Here is a 16,618-nt window from a genome sequence, read left to right as displayed (position 1 = left end):
ACATGAGCCGGTGAGGGTGACTTCAAGCCAGTCACACACATCTCCGGGCCTCAGCTTCCTCCTCTGTCCCGGCGACACACGGTTGCCGGGGGGTGTGGGACCCCAAGGCTGGCAGGGCTTTGAAGAAAACAAAGTCCTTTTTAGATTCAGGGAGCAGGAGTCTGAGCTTTAGAACATGTTGATCCATGAACAAATCCTGGGCTCTATTTTAAAAATAAATCCCTGCTGTCACCTGTTTCCTTGTTACCCACTCACACTCTAAATAGTGAGGCTTCCACATGGCTCCAGGTGACGAAGCATGTGAGCCACCTTAGTCCAGCTTCGTCCACCTTAGTCCACATTTAGTCAGGTGTGGACAGCACGGTGTGGTGAGGAGTGTGGACCTCCGTCCTGGCCCTGAGCTGCTTTGTGACCTCTCTGGGCCTCGATTCCCTCATGCTCAAAGTTGGCAGTTATAAGGATTAAATGGACAAATATATGTACCGCATGAAAACAATTCCTGGGCATACTGTATGCATTTAGCTATATCTACAACCATGATTTTATTACTTGGGGAAGAGGAGGGGGTGATGTAATTTATGGCTTTTATTTTTAATGTACAGGTGAATTTTTTATTTTGGTGTAGCTAAATTTGCCTTTTTTTTTTTTTTTGAGAGCTTTCCATTGCTTTCATGCTTAGAAAGTCCTTTTCTTTTTATAATTTTTTTCATGTTATTTATTTTAGAGAGAGAGTGTGCAAGCAGGGGAGTGGGGCAGAGAAAGAGAGAGAATGTTAAGCAGGCTCCACACTCAGTGCGGAGCCCTGGATGCGGGGCTCGATCCCATGACCCTGGGATCATGACCTGAGCCGAAATCAGGAGTCGGATGCTCAACTGACTGAGCCACCCAGGTGCCCTGAAAGTCCTTTTCTATCCACATATCCATTACATAGTTACCGAAATTGTCTTCTGGAAATTTTAATGGTTTAATTATTTTTTACATTTATGTCTAAAATGATTTTTTAAGCTCAGGAACTTTTCCTTTAAATTGACTGTTACCCAGAGGCTTAATATCTAGAACTGCTCGACTCGGCTCTTTCTTGCACGCTCCACACATCCAATCCTGCAGGAAATCTAGTGCATCCGCTTTTTGGAAAATGTCAGAATCCAACCGCCACTGCTTCCACTCTGGTCTAGGCACCACATATCTTCCCTGGATTATTCCAACAGCCACCTCTCAGGTCTCCCTGCTTCTGTCCTGCTTGGCACCCTCCAGCCCCCTCAGTCCATTCTCCACACAGCAGCTAGAGAGGTCCTGTCAAAACTGTAACTCAGAGCATGTCAGTCTTTGGTTCAGACCCTCCTAGAGGTTCCCTATTTCACTCGGAATAAAAACCAAGGCCCTGCAACGGCGGACAACAATCTGCATGTTGCAACCCCTCGTACCTGCCCCTCCTGCCTCCTCACTCTGCTCCAGTCACACTAACCTCCTGGCTGTTCCTGAAACCTGCCAGGCACATTCCAGCCTCAGGGCCTTTGCACTGACTGTTCCTTCTGCCTGGGAGGCCCTTCCCTCAGGTATATCTACGCAGCTCACGCCCCTAGCTTGTTCGTGTCTTTGCTCACCCGAAACCCTCTTGAGGCCAGCTCTGACTGCCCTGTTTGAAAAGGCAGCCTTGACCCTGCAACTCTGGATCCATCGCCCTGTTCTACTTTGCCTTTTGTTCTAGTGCTTTTTCGTCTCTAGGACACCATGCGCTTTTCTCATTTATTACCTGTGTTTTTTGTTGTTGTTGTTCCCTGTTCCTTCACCAGAGTATAAGTTCCACAAGGGTAGGGATATGTGGTTTGCTTACTTGTGTATCCCCAGCACCTAACACAGTGCCTGAAGTGGCTACCAGAAGAGTCACCTCTTGGGCCAGAGCCTGGGGTCCTCATCATCTCATTTAACTCATGTGTTTATTGTGCAAATATGTATCTAGTGTCTTCTATGTGCTGGGCAGCGTGCTGGTGTTGGGGGGCAGCAGTGAGTGTCAGACACGCTTTCCGGTCTCCAGATGTTCCCGCTATACTGTTGGGGAGACAAGGAAACGGCCATCACGGTGCGGCCAGGTAAGGGAGCGCTGTGCAAACACTGATGGGGCCCTGAAGCCAGGGCGGGATGGGGGGGTGGGGTCCGGGGAGGCCGCTCAGAGCGGTTTGTATGTGCCGCGGCTGAGGAAGAGGGGAGAGTTACACAGGTTAAGAGAAGGCGGGGGATGCCCCAGGCAGAGGGGGCAGCATGTGCAGAGGCTAAGAGGGAAGAGTGAGCTTGGCCCATTCGGGGAACAGCCTAACGTTCAGTCTGGCTGCGGCATGGTGGGAGGCAGTGGAAGGAGGCTGGGAGGCTGCTGGGAGCTAAGAGTGAGGGGCCCAAGGGCGCCGGCCCAGCTGGGGTGTACGTACTGTGGCCACTGGTATAGTGCTGCAGCTTGTCCGTGTACTCCGAGTCAGCACGCTCAAACCCCCGTCTTCTGGAACAAGAGCAAAGGGCTGGAGCCACCTGGAAGCCCCCGGGGAGCTGGGAGCCACAGTAGGTGATAGGAAGAGGGAGGGCAGGCCCTCAAAACCACACCCCTGCCAGGGGGCTCCCTGCCTGCCCCTGGCCTAGCAGCCTCACCCCTCCTGGCCGCCCTCATCCCTTCCCACCTCTCCCACCTCAAATCCAGGCTCATCATTTCCCCATCCCCTCTCCAGCCAAGCCCCTTTCAAAGTTATCGCCCGTGGCCCCAGACATCCCAGGGGCTTCTGTCCATCTGACCTTACAGCCCAGTCTATTCTAAAGTGGGGACCTAAGGAGGAAGAGAGGGTGTTTGCATGGTGCCCTGCAGAAGGCAGGAACAAGTCCCACCTCCTGCCTGGGCACATGTTGTGCCGGCCACCTGGGATGTCCCTTCCCCTTCCCCCACCTCCTCCCATCTACATCCTTTCTGTCTTTCCTGCCACCAAAGCCAGTGGGCCTTATCTGAGCTCCTCAACCTCCCCTCTGACACCCCACTTGTGGCCCTAGTCATGTAGGGGCCTCAACATGTAGTCATGTTCTGAGCCCAGAGGGATGTAGCCAATGGCAGCCATTTAGGTAGGAGGGAGGGTATCCAGGCCTGTGCGAGCCTCTCCCTGGCCCTGGGGATGATGGGAATATCTCCTTGGCTCACAGACGCTATTCAGGAATGGTTGAATAGATGCTCAGCCAGCCCTGAAAGGGGCTGGAGACACCCACCCACCTGTTACACACAATGGCAATGACGACCACAGCAATGAGGAAGACCAGGCCGGCCGCCGAGGAGCCGATGATGAGTGGCAGCTTCTCCTGGATGCTTGTCTGGTACTCGGCTGGGGGAGAAAGCACGTTGTTGTCAGCCTGGCTCTGGGAATCCTAATGTTCCCCACCTGGCTGGGTCTCCTAGGATCCCCAGACTCTCTTCCTGCTCCTGATAGAGCACCTGTCACATGCCCAGATGGAGAACTGGCCGGTACTCGCTCAGAGGTAACCTTGGACAAGTCCGTGGACTGCTCCAACCCTCAGTTTCTCATCTATAAAATGGGCATTATACCTCAATGTTGATATGAAAATCAACAATGATAAGAAGCTGACTTATAACTACAGAGAGGCAGTTATAAGCACGGACTCTGAGGCCAGACTCCCTGGCTTAAGTGGCAGTACCACTTACTATCTGTGACTTCTGGTAAAGTGACTTACCTCTCTGTGGCTTAGTTTCCTCATCTGTAAAGTGGGAAATCCTACTTTACACAAAGTGGCCAAAGCCAGCATTTGAACCGAGGTCTCTTTGACCCAAGGCCACGGGCTTATATGAGATAATGCATAAAATGCCCTCAGCATTGGTCTGGCTTTTGGAAACCACTCAGTACATTTTCAATGCCATCAACACCATCATTGTTTTTAATTTTATTATTATTACTTCTCATTTACTTCCATGACCAGACAGGAGCTCATTAAAGTCAGGGACCAGATAAGTCCTGGGTCCTTAGCACCAGCACATATTTGTTGAGTTAGTAAGGAAAGCATCTCGGGACAGTCCCCCAAGGCTCCAGGTCAATGACACTCATCCAACACGCAAGAGGTCTACAAAGGTGAAAATGCTGGCCACGAGGAAGTGGGGCTTTATAGAGGAGGTACCATTAGCGTCCTGGAAGAGATGGTAAAGCCATTAGGGAGAATTTTTGTGATAAAACAAGAATTCATGGGTCTAAGCCTCTGAGACATTCAGCTAGGCAAAGGCCAAGGCCCATGGCCAGTGATTGAAGCTGATGCTAAGAAGGGATGCTGGAGTCTGGTTATAAGGAAAGCTGCCTTGGGGCTTCATTGGTTGGTGAACTCACAGCAGTGACAACAGACTCACAGCAGTGACAACAGACTCACAGCAGTGACAACTATGACATTAACTATGATTTGGCGAGCGCTAACTACGTGTGAGAGCTACGGCCAACCCTGTGCCAGGTTCCAGATATTTATCCCCCATCTTCACACTAATTTGATAATGATGATGATGTTGACAATGAGATAGCTGTTATCATCCCCATTTATAGATGAGAAAACGGAGACTCAGAGAGGTAAGGTGAGTTGCTCAGGGCCACACAGTTAGGGCTGAATCAGCACTGTAATTTCTCTGTCTGGCTGGCATCAGAGCCCATACTCTTAACTCTGCTGTTCCTCAAAGACTATTAGAATAGGAAGGGTACTTAGAGACCATGTGGTCCCGCAATGGGAGACACACAGCACATGGGCTGCAACCTCCCATTTTCTTGTCCAGGGCAGACATCACTAATCCATCCTAGCACTTCTTGCTGCTGAACTTTAGAATTCTTCTCAATCCAACTGCAAGTCATGGGAGGAGTGTACGGATGAAATAGGTGTGCTCTCAAAGACCGAATATGATGCTTTCATTTTGTGGATGAGAAAAATTTGGACCAGAAGAGGGAAGTGACTTGCTCAGAGTGTGTCTGCAAGTTAGGGCTGAGCTCCTGAGAGTCCTGTGAAAGGGAGTGGCTGACACGATAGCAATGGAGGAGCCCATATGCTTTCCAAATCACAGAAACTAGCACCTCTGTATGATTGGCTCCCAACCGGCAGGGAAGGTTGACATCTAGAAGAGGGGGTGCCTTTTCTAATTTGTGCGAAGGCACTTTGAAGGAGCAGTTGCCTTTAAATGTATTCTGTTTGTGGAGTCAGTGCCCGCCTCTTGCCCTCTGGATGCTGCTTACCTTCTGTCATGGTCTGGAAGTACATCTTGCCACTGTAGCGCCCGTAGCCTGCCACAGTGCGTGCCCGCACCTGGAAGACATAGATGGCGCCGGCTTTGAGGCCCTGCACAGTGACCGTGTTGGTGGGGCTTTTTATGGCTGTGGCGTTGTACTCACTGAGCTCCTGCCGAGGAACAGAGAAGACCATTAGCAAGGTTGTTGCCCACGGTGGGCCCAGAGCCCAGTGCCCACTCCTGCCACTTGTGGTGGGGGGGTTGGTCACTGGATAAACATCTGTGGTTTCCAATTCTTCATTCTCTCCCTGTGACTAAATTGCACACCCACGCTTTTTGCATGTGACTTCCCAACACCTCCCACAAAAGAAGGCAGAGTGTATTTCTCTTCCTTGCGGATGCCAAATTTGTCCATGGTCTTGTTTTGGCCCATGGAACATTCTAGAGGACATGATGCAAGCAGAGGTTTTATATGTGCTTGTTGAGTTGGCTTGGCTTCTTGTGCTCCTGCCTTCTGCCATGATGGGACTTAACCTGGGTAGCGGCTGGTTCCAGAATGAGAAACATGTAGGGAAGATCTTGACCTTATTCCTATGCTGAAACAGGGCCACCTCAGTTGACTTGCAGACTCCAACCAATGACCAAGAAAAATAGCCACTTGGAAGCCATCGTATTTAGGGGATTGTGTATTTTGTAGCATTATCCTCAGTGATAGCTGACTGATACACAGATGCTGAGGGGTCACTATGTGCAGACTCTGAGGTCTAGGTTGTGAGTTCTTGGGAGACAGCAGGAAGAGGGCCTCCCTTACCCACTTCTGCAGCTACTTCCCTGCCCCATGCCTTGATAGGTTAAGTGCAAGGACCCCTGTTCCGCCACAGCACACTCGAGTGAGGCAAGATTTAAGGCCCAGACAGGGAAAATGATGCTCAAAGTCACATATTAGTTGGTGGCTGCTTTGGGACTCAAAAGCAGGTTCGTAGGGGTGCCTGTGTGGCTCAGTCAGTTAAGCATCTGAGTCTTGATTTTGGCTTAGGTCATGATCTCACAGTTTGTAAGCTTGAGCCCTGTGTCAGGCTCTGCATTGATAGTGTGGAACCTACTTAGGATTCTCTCTCTCCCTCTCTTTCTCTGCCCCTACATCCCTCCTCAAAATAAATAAATAAGCTTAAAAAAAAAAAAAAAAAAGAAAACAATGGAGTACACGGAGCTACCTCTAATGTCCAAGGCTTTGAGTACCCAGGACCTAATGTTCTTTCCTTTGAGAGATGCAGAATACCAATTCTTTTTTTTTTTAAGTTTGTTTGTTTATTTATTTATAAAAAAAATCTTTATTTATTTTTGAGAGAGAGACAGACTGCAAGCAGGGAAGGAACAGAGAGAGAGGGAGACACAGAATCCAAAGCAGGCTCCAAGCTGTCAGCACAGAGCCCAACGCGAGGCTCGAACCCACAAACAGTGAGATCATGACCTGAGTTCAAGTCGGCCACTTAACCAACTGAGCCACCCAGGTGCCCCCCTTTTTTAATGTTTATTTATTCTTTGAGAGAGAGAGAGACAGACAGAGTGTGAGGGAGGGAGGGGCAGAGAGACAGGGAGACACAGAATCAGAAGCAGGCTCCAGGCTCTGAGCTGTCAGCACAGAGCCAGACGCAGGGCTGGAAGCCACGAACTGTGAGATCATGACCTGAGCCGAAGTCGGACACTTAACCGACTGAGCCCCCCAGGCACCCCGCAGAATGCCAGTTCTGACCTGAACACTGCCCAGGGTGACCCAAGGAGCACAGGACAAGACACAGATTAGCTGCTGTGGGAATGGGGATGTGGTTGAGTTGGATGCAGCTGTCTGCCAACCTAGATGATGCTCATTCGGGCATCTGTCAGCTACCCTTCAAACTTTCCCCAAACGCCCTCTTTGCACTTGGCCCTGGGGACTCCAAGGGACTAAGGCACAGGCACTGGGTTCACAGAGCTCAGTTCAGGAAAACAGTGTGGAGACTTCAACCTTGAGGACCATGAACCCCTCTGAGAAGTTGATGGAAGGTAGGAGCCTTTGTGCAGAAAAATGCCCACCTGATTGTACGTGCCAATCATACACACGTGCAATGCACAGAGCCCTTGCAAAAACTCTCTCAAAACAATTAAATTCAGTGGGCGCAATGTTATTACAGGAATCATAGCATGGAAGTTAAGATCACAAACTGGGGGGCGCCTGGGGGGCTCATTCGGTTGAACATCCAACTCTCGCTTTCAGCTCAGGTCATGATCTCATGGGTGGTGAGATTGAGCCCCGCATTGGGCTCTGTGCTGACAGTGTGGAGCCTGCTTGGGGTTCTCTCTCTCCCTCTCTCGCTGCCCCTCCCTGGCTCATGCTCTCTTTCCTTCTCTCAGAATAAATAAACTTAAAACAAATGTTAAAAAAAAATCACAAACTGGAGCCAGACTTCCTGGGTTCAAGTCCTGACTCTATTACTTATTATCTTTGTGACCTTGGGCAAGTTTGTTAACCTCTCTTGCCTCCTTTTCTTCATCTGTAAAATGGGGATAATAATAATGGCAGCTACCTCAGAGGATTGTTTAGAGAATAAAATGAATCCATATGTATAAAATGTGGATATTGGTAGTGTAAGCACAATGAGCATGGGACCTCACCTGGGTGGGGGACATCAGGTGAAGTCCAGGAAAGCTATCTGCAGAGTGGGGCTTACGTAATGGAATTTTAAAGAACAAACAGAAGTCACCCACGTCAAAAAGGGGGAGGGCATTCTTGGCCAGGAGCACCAGGTGCAAAGGCAAGGAGGTGAGAAATGGGATGTGGGGCTGGACAAGGGCTGATGTGCAAGTGCCTCCTCCCAACCCCCTCACCCTTCCCAGGGGGCAGCAGCACCTAGGAAGCCTCTTTTCCTGAGTCCGCTCCTCTGCCCCCTCCTCCAGGAAGCCTGTTTGACCTCTCAGCCAGATGTGCCTCCCCTCCTCCGAGCCCTGGAGCACTTGCTGTGGACGCCCCAGGAGGGGTTTCTGTTCCACCCCCTTATCCTGGGCCCAGGCTGATCTCACAGCCTTGACTGTAAACTCTTGAAGGAAGTGGCTGTGTTTTGTTTCCCTGTACTGAGCACAGAGGCCTGCACAAAGAGACCTGGCCCCAGGGTAAAGGCTGTACTCCTTGGCTTGGCTTTCCAGACCCTTCATGACTTGCCCTTTGCCAGTCTTGCCTGCCACCCCCTCCCCCAAATGCTTCCCTTCCCTTTCTTGGTAGGACTGCCAGATTTAGCAAGTAAAAATACAAGATGCTCAGTTAAATCTGAATTTCAGATAAACAATGAATAGGGTGTTTTTTTTGTAAAAGTTTCCCCCATGCAATATTTAAAACATACTTATACTAAAAAATTATTTAAAACAATTTAAATGTAATTGGTGTCCTATATTTTATTTGGCAACCCTACCTTCCCTGGACACTCTGATACTTTGCAAGTGCTGTTTCTTCTATCTGAAATATCCATTCTCCATCTGCCTGGCAGTTCCCTATTCATCAAGACTCAGTGCAAGCACCACATTTGCTGCAGAGACTTCCCAGATGTCCCAGAAAAGATTTGCAGGTCCGTTTTCTCCTCTCCCACCTGTTGTTCCGATATGCACGTGTCTTCTCTAAGGACTGTGGGTTTCCTGAGGGCAGACACCTTGTCCCATCCATCTCCGGGACCCCCAGGCTCAGCACACAGTAGGTGCTCACTAACTACTGCCAGCGACAAATGAAAAACAGGAGAGACCATTCAACACCTACGAACCCAGCTTGCAGTACCAAGATTGCCCACTAGGTGCCACCAGCCAACACGGAATCTGCTCGGATTCTGCAGCCTGAGTGGGTGGGTGTCCACTCAGAGAGGATGGAAGTTTTAAGTTCCAGATTGTAGGATGGCGATGCGAGGTAGCTGCCAGTGGCACAGGTGCCTCAGATTGAGGAAAGAAACTAGCAGATCCCTTCTCTAAAGCGGGAACAGGACAGAGCGGGGGATTGGGAAGTCATTTCAAAGGCAGATTCTTCCACTAGCTTGCATTGTGACCTTGGGAAAGACTCTTCCCTCCCCTGAGCCCCTGTTTTCTACTTCAGGAAAGGAACACTAAATGCCAACCTCCCAGGGCTGTTGTAAAGATGAAATGTGATCAGGCAGTGTCTGGCACAAAGGAGCTGCTCTAGAGCCCCCTACCTCCTCCCTCGTGGCTGGAACACCTTTACCTGAATAAGGACTAAGCACTGACAGGTTAGGAGAAGACATCTAGTATGAAATCTACCGGTCCTCAGCTCAAAAATCCTTACCCCAAGACTATGGGCCAATGAGGCACTGGGAGCATTTCTTAAGCCCTATGAGACTCGGTCTTCTCATCTTTAAAATGGGATAAAATACTATAGGCCACACAGAGTGGGTATGGATATTCAACAGGAAAAAGAAAACGGGCAAAGCTTTTAGTATCGTTTCCGGTACACATAAGGACTTCACAAACATTGGCCATCATAGTTATCGATGCCATGACAGAGAAGCCTTCCTCAATGGTCATTAAATGGATGAATGAATGCAAGAATAAATGAGTGAGTGAATAGATCTCTCCATGTAGGTACCACTCCACGTACACTGGGCAGAGACCTATGCAGCCTGGACTTTCACTGTTCATCCCCGCCTCCCCCACCTTCTCTTCCCCTTTGCTCTGCCAGCTAGAAATTTCTGTTGAACAAACACCAATCGATGAGGCCTATAGGGACCTGTCCGCCATAGGTGGCCTCACAAATGAATCTTCTCCCGGAGCTCTGGGGGAGCCAAAGGGAGCACGAACCTGTGTGCTTTGGTGCAGCTGCCAAAGGAGGCCACCTCCCCCAGGACGCTGGAACCGACGGAAACAGCCGGCCCTGGTCTGGCCAACACCATTTGTCAGCGGCATCCAGGAGCCTTCCAGCAAAGTGGTTTTTTAGCTCCGGGCTCCGGGCAGGCTGGGAAATCCCAGTGGAGCTGGGGAAAGGCCAAATGGAGAGCCCGCTCCAAAAAGAGCCCTTTCTTTTTATTTTTATTTTTATTTTTTTATTTTTTTTATTTTATTTTTTTTAATATATGAAATTTATTGTCAAATTGGTTTCCATACAACACCCAGTGCTCATCCCAAAAGGTGCCCTCCTCAATACCCATCGCCCACCCTCCCCTCCCTCCTACCCCCCATCGACCCTCAGTTTGTTCTCAGTTTTTAACAGTCTCTTAAAAAGAGCCCTTTCTAAAGAAGGAAAGGAGGAGTGGAAAAGATAGTGGCGGTGGGGCCCACACGGGACTGCTCAGTGCCTAACTTCCCTACCTGGGAAGATTTGGAGCATTCATTAAAGAAATCAATTGCAGGTATCAGGAGCGTTCCCAAGTGTTAGGTAAGAGCCGGCTGTGGACTTGTCAGAAGCCATCTTGCGTCCTGGAGGTCCCTCCCTGATGGGACAGCCAGGTTGACCTAGGAAGCCCGAGAGGTTGGGGACCGAGACTGCTCCTACCCCTGTGCTGGCATCCCCTCTGACATTTTCATCAACTCCTTTTTCCTTCTCCCCTTAATTCCGCCACACTCTCCTGATTCTATCCGTCCGTTTCTTTTTCCTCTACACACTCTCCTGTCTGTTCTTGGTTATACCTTTCCACTCCTGGCGAGCACCATACCTACAGCTGCGAATCGCGAACCCACACTGGCCCCAGGAAAAGGCACCACCATCCACTGGGAGTTGTCCTTCGCACTTCCCTGGTCCCCTGAGTTTCAAAAGGTTGTCTGAATCTGTAGGCCTCTCACCACCTGTGCTGCCAGCCCTTACTCCATCATGCCACTATCATTTCTCACTCTGTGTCCCACGAGAGCCCTCAAAAGGGTCTGTGTCTCCGGGACCCCCTTATAGTCTGTTTCCCACATAGCAAGATACAGGGATCTTAAACATAATCTGAGTCAGATCACATCATTCCAGAACCTTCCACCGGCTTCCCAGAGTACTTTAAATTGAATCCAGACTCCAAAGGCATGGAAGGCCCACCACAACCCAGCCCTGCTTCCCTCTCCAACTCTTTCCCCGCTAATCTCTCCCTTGTTCATATTGCTCCTCCACACTTGCCTTCTCCTGCCCCAGGGCCTTTGCGTGTCTTGTTTCTGCTGTCTGGAATGACTTTGCTCTCATCACTTGTCTGTCTGGTGAACTCCTAGCAACTTTTGAGGCTCAGCTCAAATGTCACTGGAATGAAGACTTCCCCTCACTTATATTCAGACCATGGGTCCCTCCTTGGTGCCTTGACAGATCTTTGCCTGCCCTTCTGTGACTGTGTCACGCCCATCTCATGGCTATTTGTGTCTGGAGGTGTCTTTTCCCCTGGACGGTGAAGGCCCTGAGGCCTCTGGGCATGTCTGGCTAATCTCAGTACTCTCAGCGCCCAGCCCAGGGCCCAGCCCAAAGTTGGTGACAGTGAATATTGAATGAACCAGGGTCCATCTCTCCCACTGGCAGATTCCAGGCTGCCCCTCACTGCACCCCAGGCCCAGCAGGAGGGGCTGGCAGGGTAGCGCCATGTCTTATCACAGCTGTACCTGAGGCTTGTCCCTCTCTCGCCATTTGTATCTAAGATCCCCCCTCAGAGCCTGGCCCTGTCTGCCCTTTAACAGTCATCCCAGAAGCACCCCTGGGAGGGTGAAAGGGGAGGGAGGAAGCAGGAGAGCCAGGCAAAGAGTGAGAACGCAGGTCCAAATCCTGTTTTCTCTGCCACTTAGCAGCTGGGTGGTCTCGAACAGGTCACACACCTTCTCCGTGCCTCAGTTTCCACTCCCGTCCAGGGGGGTGAATGGCCTTGCTGCAAGGAGGAACGAGACGACGGAGGTGGCGTGCTTGGCACGTGCTCTGTGCTCATGAAACGCGAACAGGTGGTGGCCGCGGCCGCTGCAGGGCCTGCTGGGCCTGCCACCTCGGCAGGGGCCTGGGGAGGCGGGGCAGCGGCAGAAAGTAGGGCAGAGCCGCCTCCTGGTTCACACCTCCATCAGCCTCCGCAGCCCCTCCCGCCTCGGTAGGAAATGGGTCGTAGGCAGGACCCGCGCCGGGATTCCTCATTTCCGCTCTAGTCTTTGGGGACAAACACTTTCAGTTTCGTTTAATCATAAAGCTTCTTAATTAGTTTTTTTTTCCCCCTTTCTTTCTTGAATTCTGAGGTGCTGAACTGTCCCCACCAGAGGGGGTGGAAATGCTGGCTTCTGTAGGGGCTGGGGCTTCCTGGGCCTGGGAGCAGCTGGTCTGGCTAAGGCTACAGGATGCCTGGCTCCTTCAAGGCCCTCCAGGGCCCAGAGAGGGGTGGGGCTGCTTCCCTCACATTGTCCTCACCTTGGGCCATCCAGCAGCACCTCGTGAGCACCTACTGTGTGCCAGGCTGGGGAAGAGGCAGAGGTAAGGCAAGGTCCCCACTCTGGAGGAACAGGCCATGGGAGGGGATTCATTCACTTATCCATTCAACCAATATTTACCAAGTGTCTCTTTGGTGCTGGGCCCAGGGTATCGGGGAGAAGATGGTGAATGGGACAGATGTGGTCCCTGGCTTCTCAGAATGCACTGCCTAGAGCAAAGGATGAGCGAGGAAACAAGCAATCACAGACCGGCTGGGTGAGGCTGGATAGGTGTTTGAAAACGTCTTGAGGCTCACCAGAGTTTGGCTGAGCCGGCAGTTAACAGAGTGGAAGGGCGGGGCCGGGCCTCCGAAGGCTGGGCTCCAGCAGCGGTGGCTGGTACTGTTTCTACCTCTTTTCCTCTCAACCCTTACGGAGAGACTTTCTATTCATTTCCAGTTCCCAACCCTCAACTAAAGCACTTTCTGTAGTCATTTACACTTTAGTCTGAATGAGGTCCAAATGACACCTTTCCCAGGGGCTCTTCCAGCCTCTGTGGCTGTTTGATGCTTTAGGCCACAGGTAAGAAAAGTCTCCAGTCAAAAAGAGAGTTTTCTGAGCCTCTGATGTCCAGCTGCTGCATCCACCCCCTAGCCCCAACACCGTGCATGCCCCATGTTCAAATGTACTGGCCTCTCCTGGCCTCATGTTGTGTAGCTCTTGCCCACCATGCAAAAGGCAGGGCAGAAGGGAGGAAGGAAAGTACACTCTGTTAGGGCCGGGAGCCATTCCGGGTACTGTCCCTGCCTTTTCTCCTTGACCTGTGCAGCCCCCAGTCTTGCCAACAAGAGAGGCAATCTTGTTTGCATCTGACACAGGAGGCAACTGAGGTTCAGAGAGAGAATGATGGCTGCCCAAGGTCACACAGCTGTTATGGTTGGAGCTGGGACCCGAACCTATGGCTTCTCACTCCCAGTCCAATGCTCCTTCTACAACACCAGTGGCTTCTAACCCTTGGTCCCTGGGTCCTAGGGGTCCCTGAGAGAGAATTAAAGGTCTGAATTAAAAGCTCAAAGAGAAACTGCTCTCTCCCGCTACAAATGGCACCCAGGCAAATGGAAACAAGTGTTTTAGCTGGAATCAGAGCAACATGGGGAGGAGGCTCTACTCCTGCCCTGTACAGAGCTGTCTGGAGCACTTTCAAATCTCTGCTTCAGAGTGGGGGAAGCTTTCTGGGAAACCAGCTCTTTCAGAACATCAGGCCCACTGAAGTCAAGAGGAAGGGGGTCCTGGTGAGGAAAGGGCCCCGACCATTGCATTTTACTGAGATTGCTGGCCTGATGCCCCAGACCAGAAAAGTGCAGCTCGGAGAGGTCAAGGCACCTGCCTGAGGTCTCCCAGCTGGGGAGGACTGGAGTCAGAATTGAGCCAGGCGGCTTGACTCTGAGGCCAGTGCTCTTTCTGCTGTACCAGGGCGTCCAGTCTCGGAGGAGGGTAGAACCGCAGGCCCAGGGGTGTGGAGGTGGGGAGTGGGCCCAGGAGCACAGGTACCTTCTCATAGTACTGCAGCTCATAGTCCAGGATGACGCCGTTGGGCTGGTCAGGCTGGGACCACGACAGGGTGATGCTGTCCACCGTGCGGCTCACCGGGTGCATGATGGACACAGCCGACGGAGCTGGAAGACAGGTCAGAGGCCAAGGGTCAGGAGCAGCAGTGAGAGGGTACATACAGATTCTGTCCCAACTCTAGAGGTGCCCAGACAGAGTGTGGGATCAGAGAGGGGAAGGCATCTGGCTGAGGCCACACAGCCTGCCTAGGGGGCTGACAGGGGCCAGCAGGACTTGTGCAGGGCTGTGGGTGCTGCACCTTCAGATTTCAGACACTGACAGTTCTGGCCATCCCTGGGGAGCTCAAGCCGCACCAAGTGAGAGACAGATGCACTGGGCCCTTCTCTGGCCTGGCTCAAAGTGTTTGGATGAAAGGTGTTCATTCTCTCTTGGAACTTACAGTCTACTGGACTAGGGAACTTACAGACCCAAGACATGGTGATGGGGCTCTGGGAGAGGGGAGCAGAGAGGGTGGGAGATTCATTTGTTCCTCCAGCGAATGTGCACCGAGGGCCTACTATGTGCCCTCAGCACTGAAGAAAAATGACTGCCAAAAATAAATCCATAAAAATAAATCCATAGCTACTATGGAAAGCAGTTTGGCAGTTACTTAAAAAATTAAATGTAGGGGTGCCTGGTGTCTCAGTTGGTTAAGCGTCTGACTCTTGTTTTCAGCTCAGACCACGACCTCACGGTTTGTAGGTCTGAGCCCTGTATCGGGCTCTGTGCTGACAGCATGGAGCCTGCTTGGGATTCTCTCTCTCCCTCTCTCTGCCCCTCCCCCGTGCTCGTGGACGCTCTCTCTCTCTCTCTCTCTCTCTCTCTCAAAATAAATAAATAAGCTTAAAAAAAAAGTTAATGGGGCACCTGGGTGGCTCAGTCGGTTAAGCATCCGACTTTGGCTCAGGTCATGATCTTGCGGTTCGTGGGTTCGAGCTCCGCGTCGGGCTCTGTGCTGACAGCTCAGAGCCTGGAGCCTGTTTCAGATTCTGTGTCTCCCTCTCTCTCTGCCTCTCCCCCGCTCACACTCTGTCTCTCTCTCTCAAAAATAAATAAACATTAAAAAATTTTTTAAAAATAGTTAAATGTAGGGGCGCCTGGGTGGCTCAGTCGGTTAAGCGTCTGACTTCGGCTCAGGTCATGATCTCACGGTTCGTGAGTTCGAGCCCCGCATCGGGCTCTGTGCTGACAGCTCGGAGCCTGGAGCCTGTTTCAGATTCTGTGTCTCCCTCTCTCTGACCCTCCCCCGTTCATGCTCTGTCTCTCTCTGTCTCAAAAATAAATAAATATTAAAAAAAAAATAGTTAAATGTAGAATTACCCAGCATTTGCACTCCTAATTTTACTGAATTGAAATCAGGTACTCAAATGAATACTTACACATGTCAGTACACATAACAGCAGTATTATTCACAACAGCCCAAAGAGGGGAACAACCCAAATGCCCACCGACAGATAAATGGACACACACATGATGGTTTACACATACCATAGAAGAGTATTTAGCCATAAAAACGAAGCAACTACTGACATGTGCTACAATGCGGATGAACTTCAAAAACATGCAAAGTGAAAGACAGGCACAGAGGTCACATATTTTATGATTCCATTTATGTGAAATAATTCAGAACAGGTAAATCCAGAGAGCAAGCAGCTGGCGGTTGCCAGGGCTGAGGGTAGGGGAGAAACAGAGAATGTTGAGCACAGGTTTTCCTCTGGGGCGATGAGAATGTTTTGGGCCTAGACAGAGGCGGTGGTCACACAAGCCTGTGAATGTACTAAACGCCACGGAATTGTACACATTAAAATGGTTAATTGCAGGCGGGCCTGGGGGGTTCAGTCGGTGAAGCATCCAACTGTAGATTTTGGTTCAGGTCATGATCTCATGGGGCATGAGTTCGAGTCCCGCATCGGGCTCTGCGAGGACAGCGCAGAGCCTGCTTGGGATTTTCTATCCCCCCCTCTCTCTATGCCCCTCCCCTGCTTGCACTTTCTCTCTCTCTCAAGATAACAAACTTAAAAAATAAAATAAAATGGTTAACTGTATGTAAACCTCAATAAGATCAATCCCTCCTTCCCTCCCCCTAGTGTTGCTAGAGCCATCACGGAGGGTGGTTAAACGAAGGAGACAGGAAGTCAGGGGCGGCTTGTTTAGTGCTGGAGGCTTCTGAGAAATAACCCCATTCCTGCATCTTACTGATGTGGAAACTGAGGTCCGGAGAAGGGTTGTGAGTTGCCCAAGATCACATGGGGAGTTCACAACACACAGCCCTTTTACTGATTCCTGACTCATGAGGCACCCAGGGCCGTGTCTCTTGCCTCCTTCTCAAATGGACCAAACCTACTATGTGTCAACCACAGCCCTGGGCCCTTCACATGTGTTTCCTGAGCTGACCGTTGGTGAGGGAGCAGT

General features: G+C 50.9%; 1 protein-coding gene across 1 annotated transcript in view; it reads right to left on the bottom strand.

Annotated features, from left to right (window-relative positions):
• The window catches only part of EPHB2 (EPH receptor B2), a 126,133-nt gene that overhangs the window by 11,764 nt on the left and 97,751 nt on the right, over positions 1–16,618 (bottom strand). Inside the window, exons 5-8 of the mRNA XM_042951641.1 lie at positions 14,150–14,274; positions 5,241–5,403; positions 3,242–3,350; positions 2,424–2,488 (exon numbers count right to left, since the gene is read on the bottom strand). Of these exons, the coding sequence (XP_042807575.1) occupies positions 2,424–2,488; positions 3,242–3,350; positions 5,241–5,403; positions 14,150–14,274 (462 nt within the window). The remainder of the gene's footprint in view (positions 1–2,423; positions 2,489–3,241; positions 3,351–5,240; positions 5,404–14,149; positions 14,275–16,618) is intronic.

The sequence above is a fragment of the Panthera leo genome, chromosome C1 (genome assembly GCF_018350215.1).
Source record: "Panthera leo isolate Ple1 chromosome C1, P.leo_Ple1_pat1.1, whole genome shotgun sequence".
In the NCBI taxonomy this organism is placed as follows: Eukaryota; Metazoa; Chordata; class Mammalia; order Carnivora; family Felidae; genus Panthera; species Panthera leo.
The sequence above is the reverse complement of the archived record's forward strand: the minus strand, read 5'-3'. Positions and strand labels throughout refer to the sequence as shown.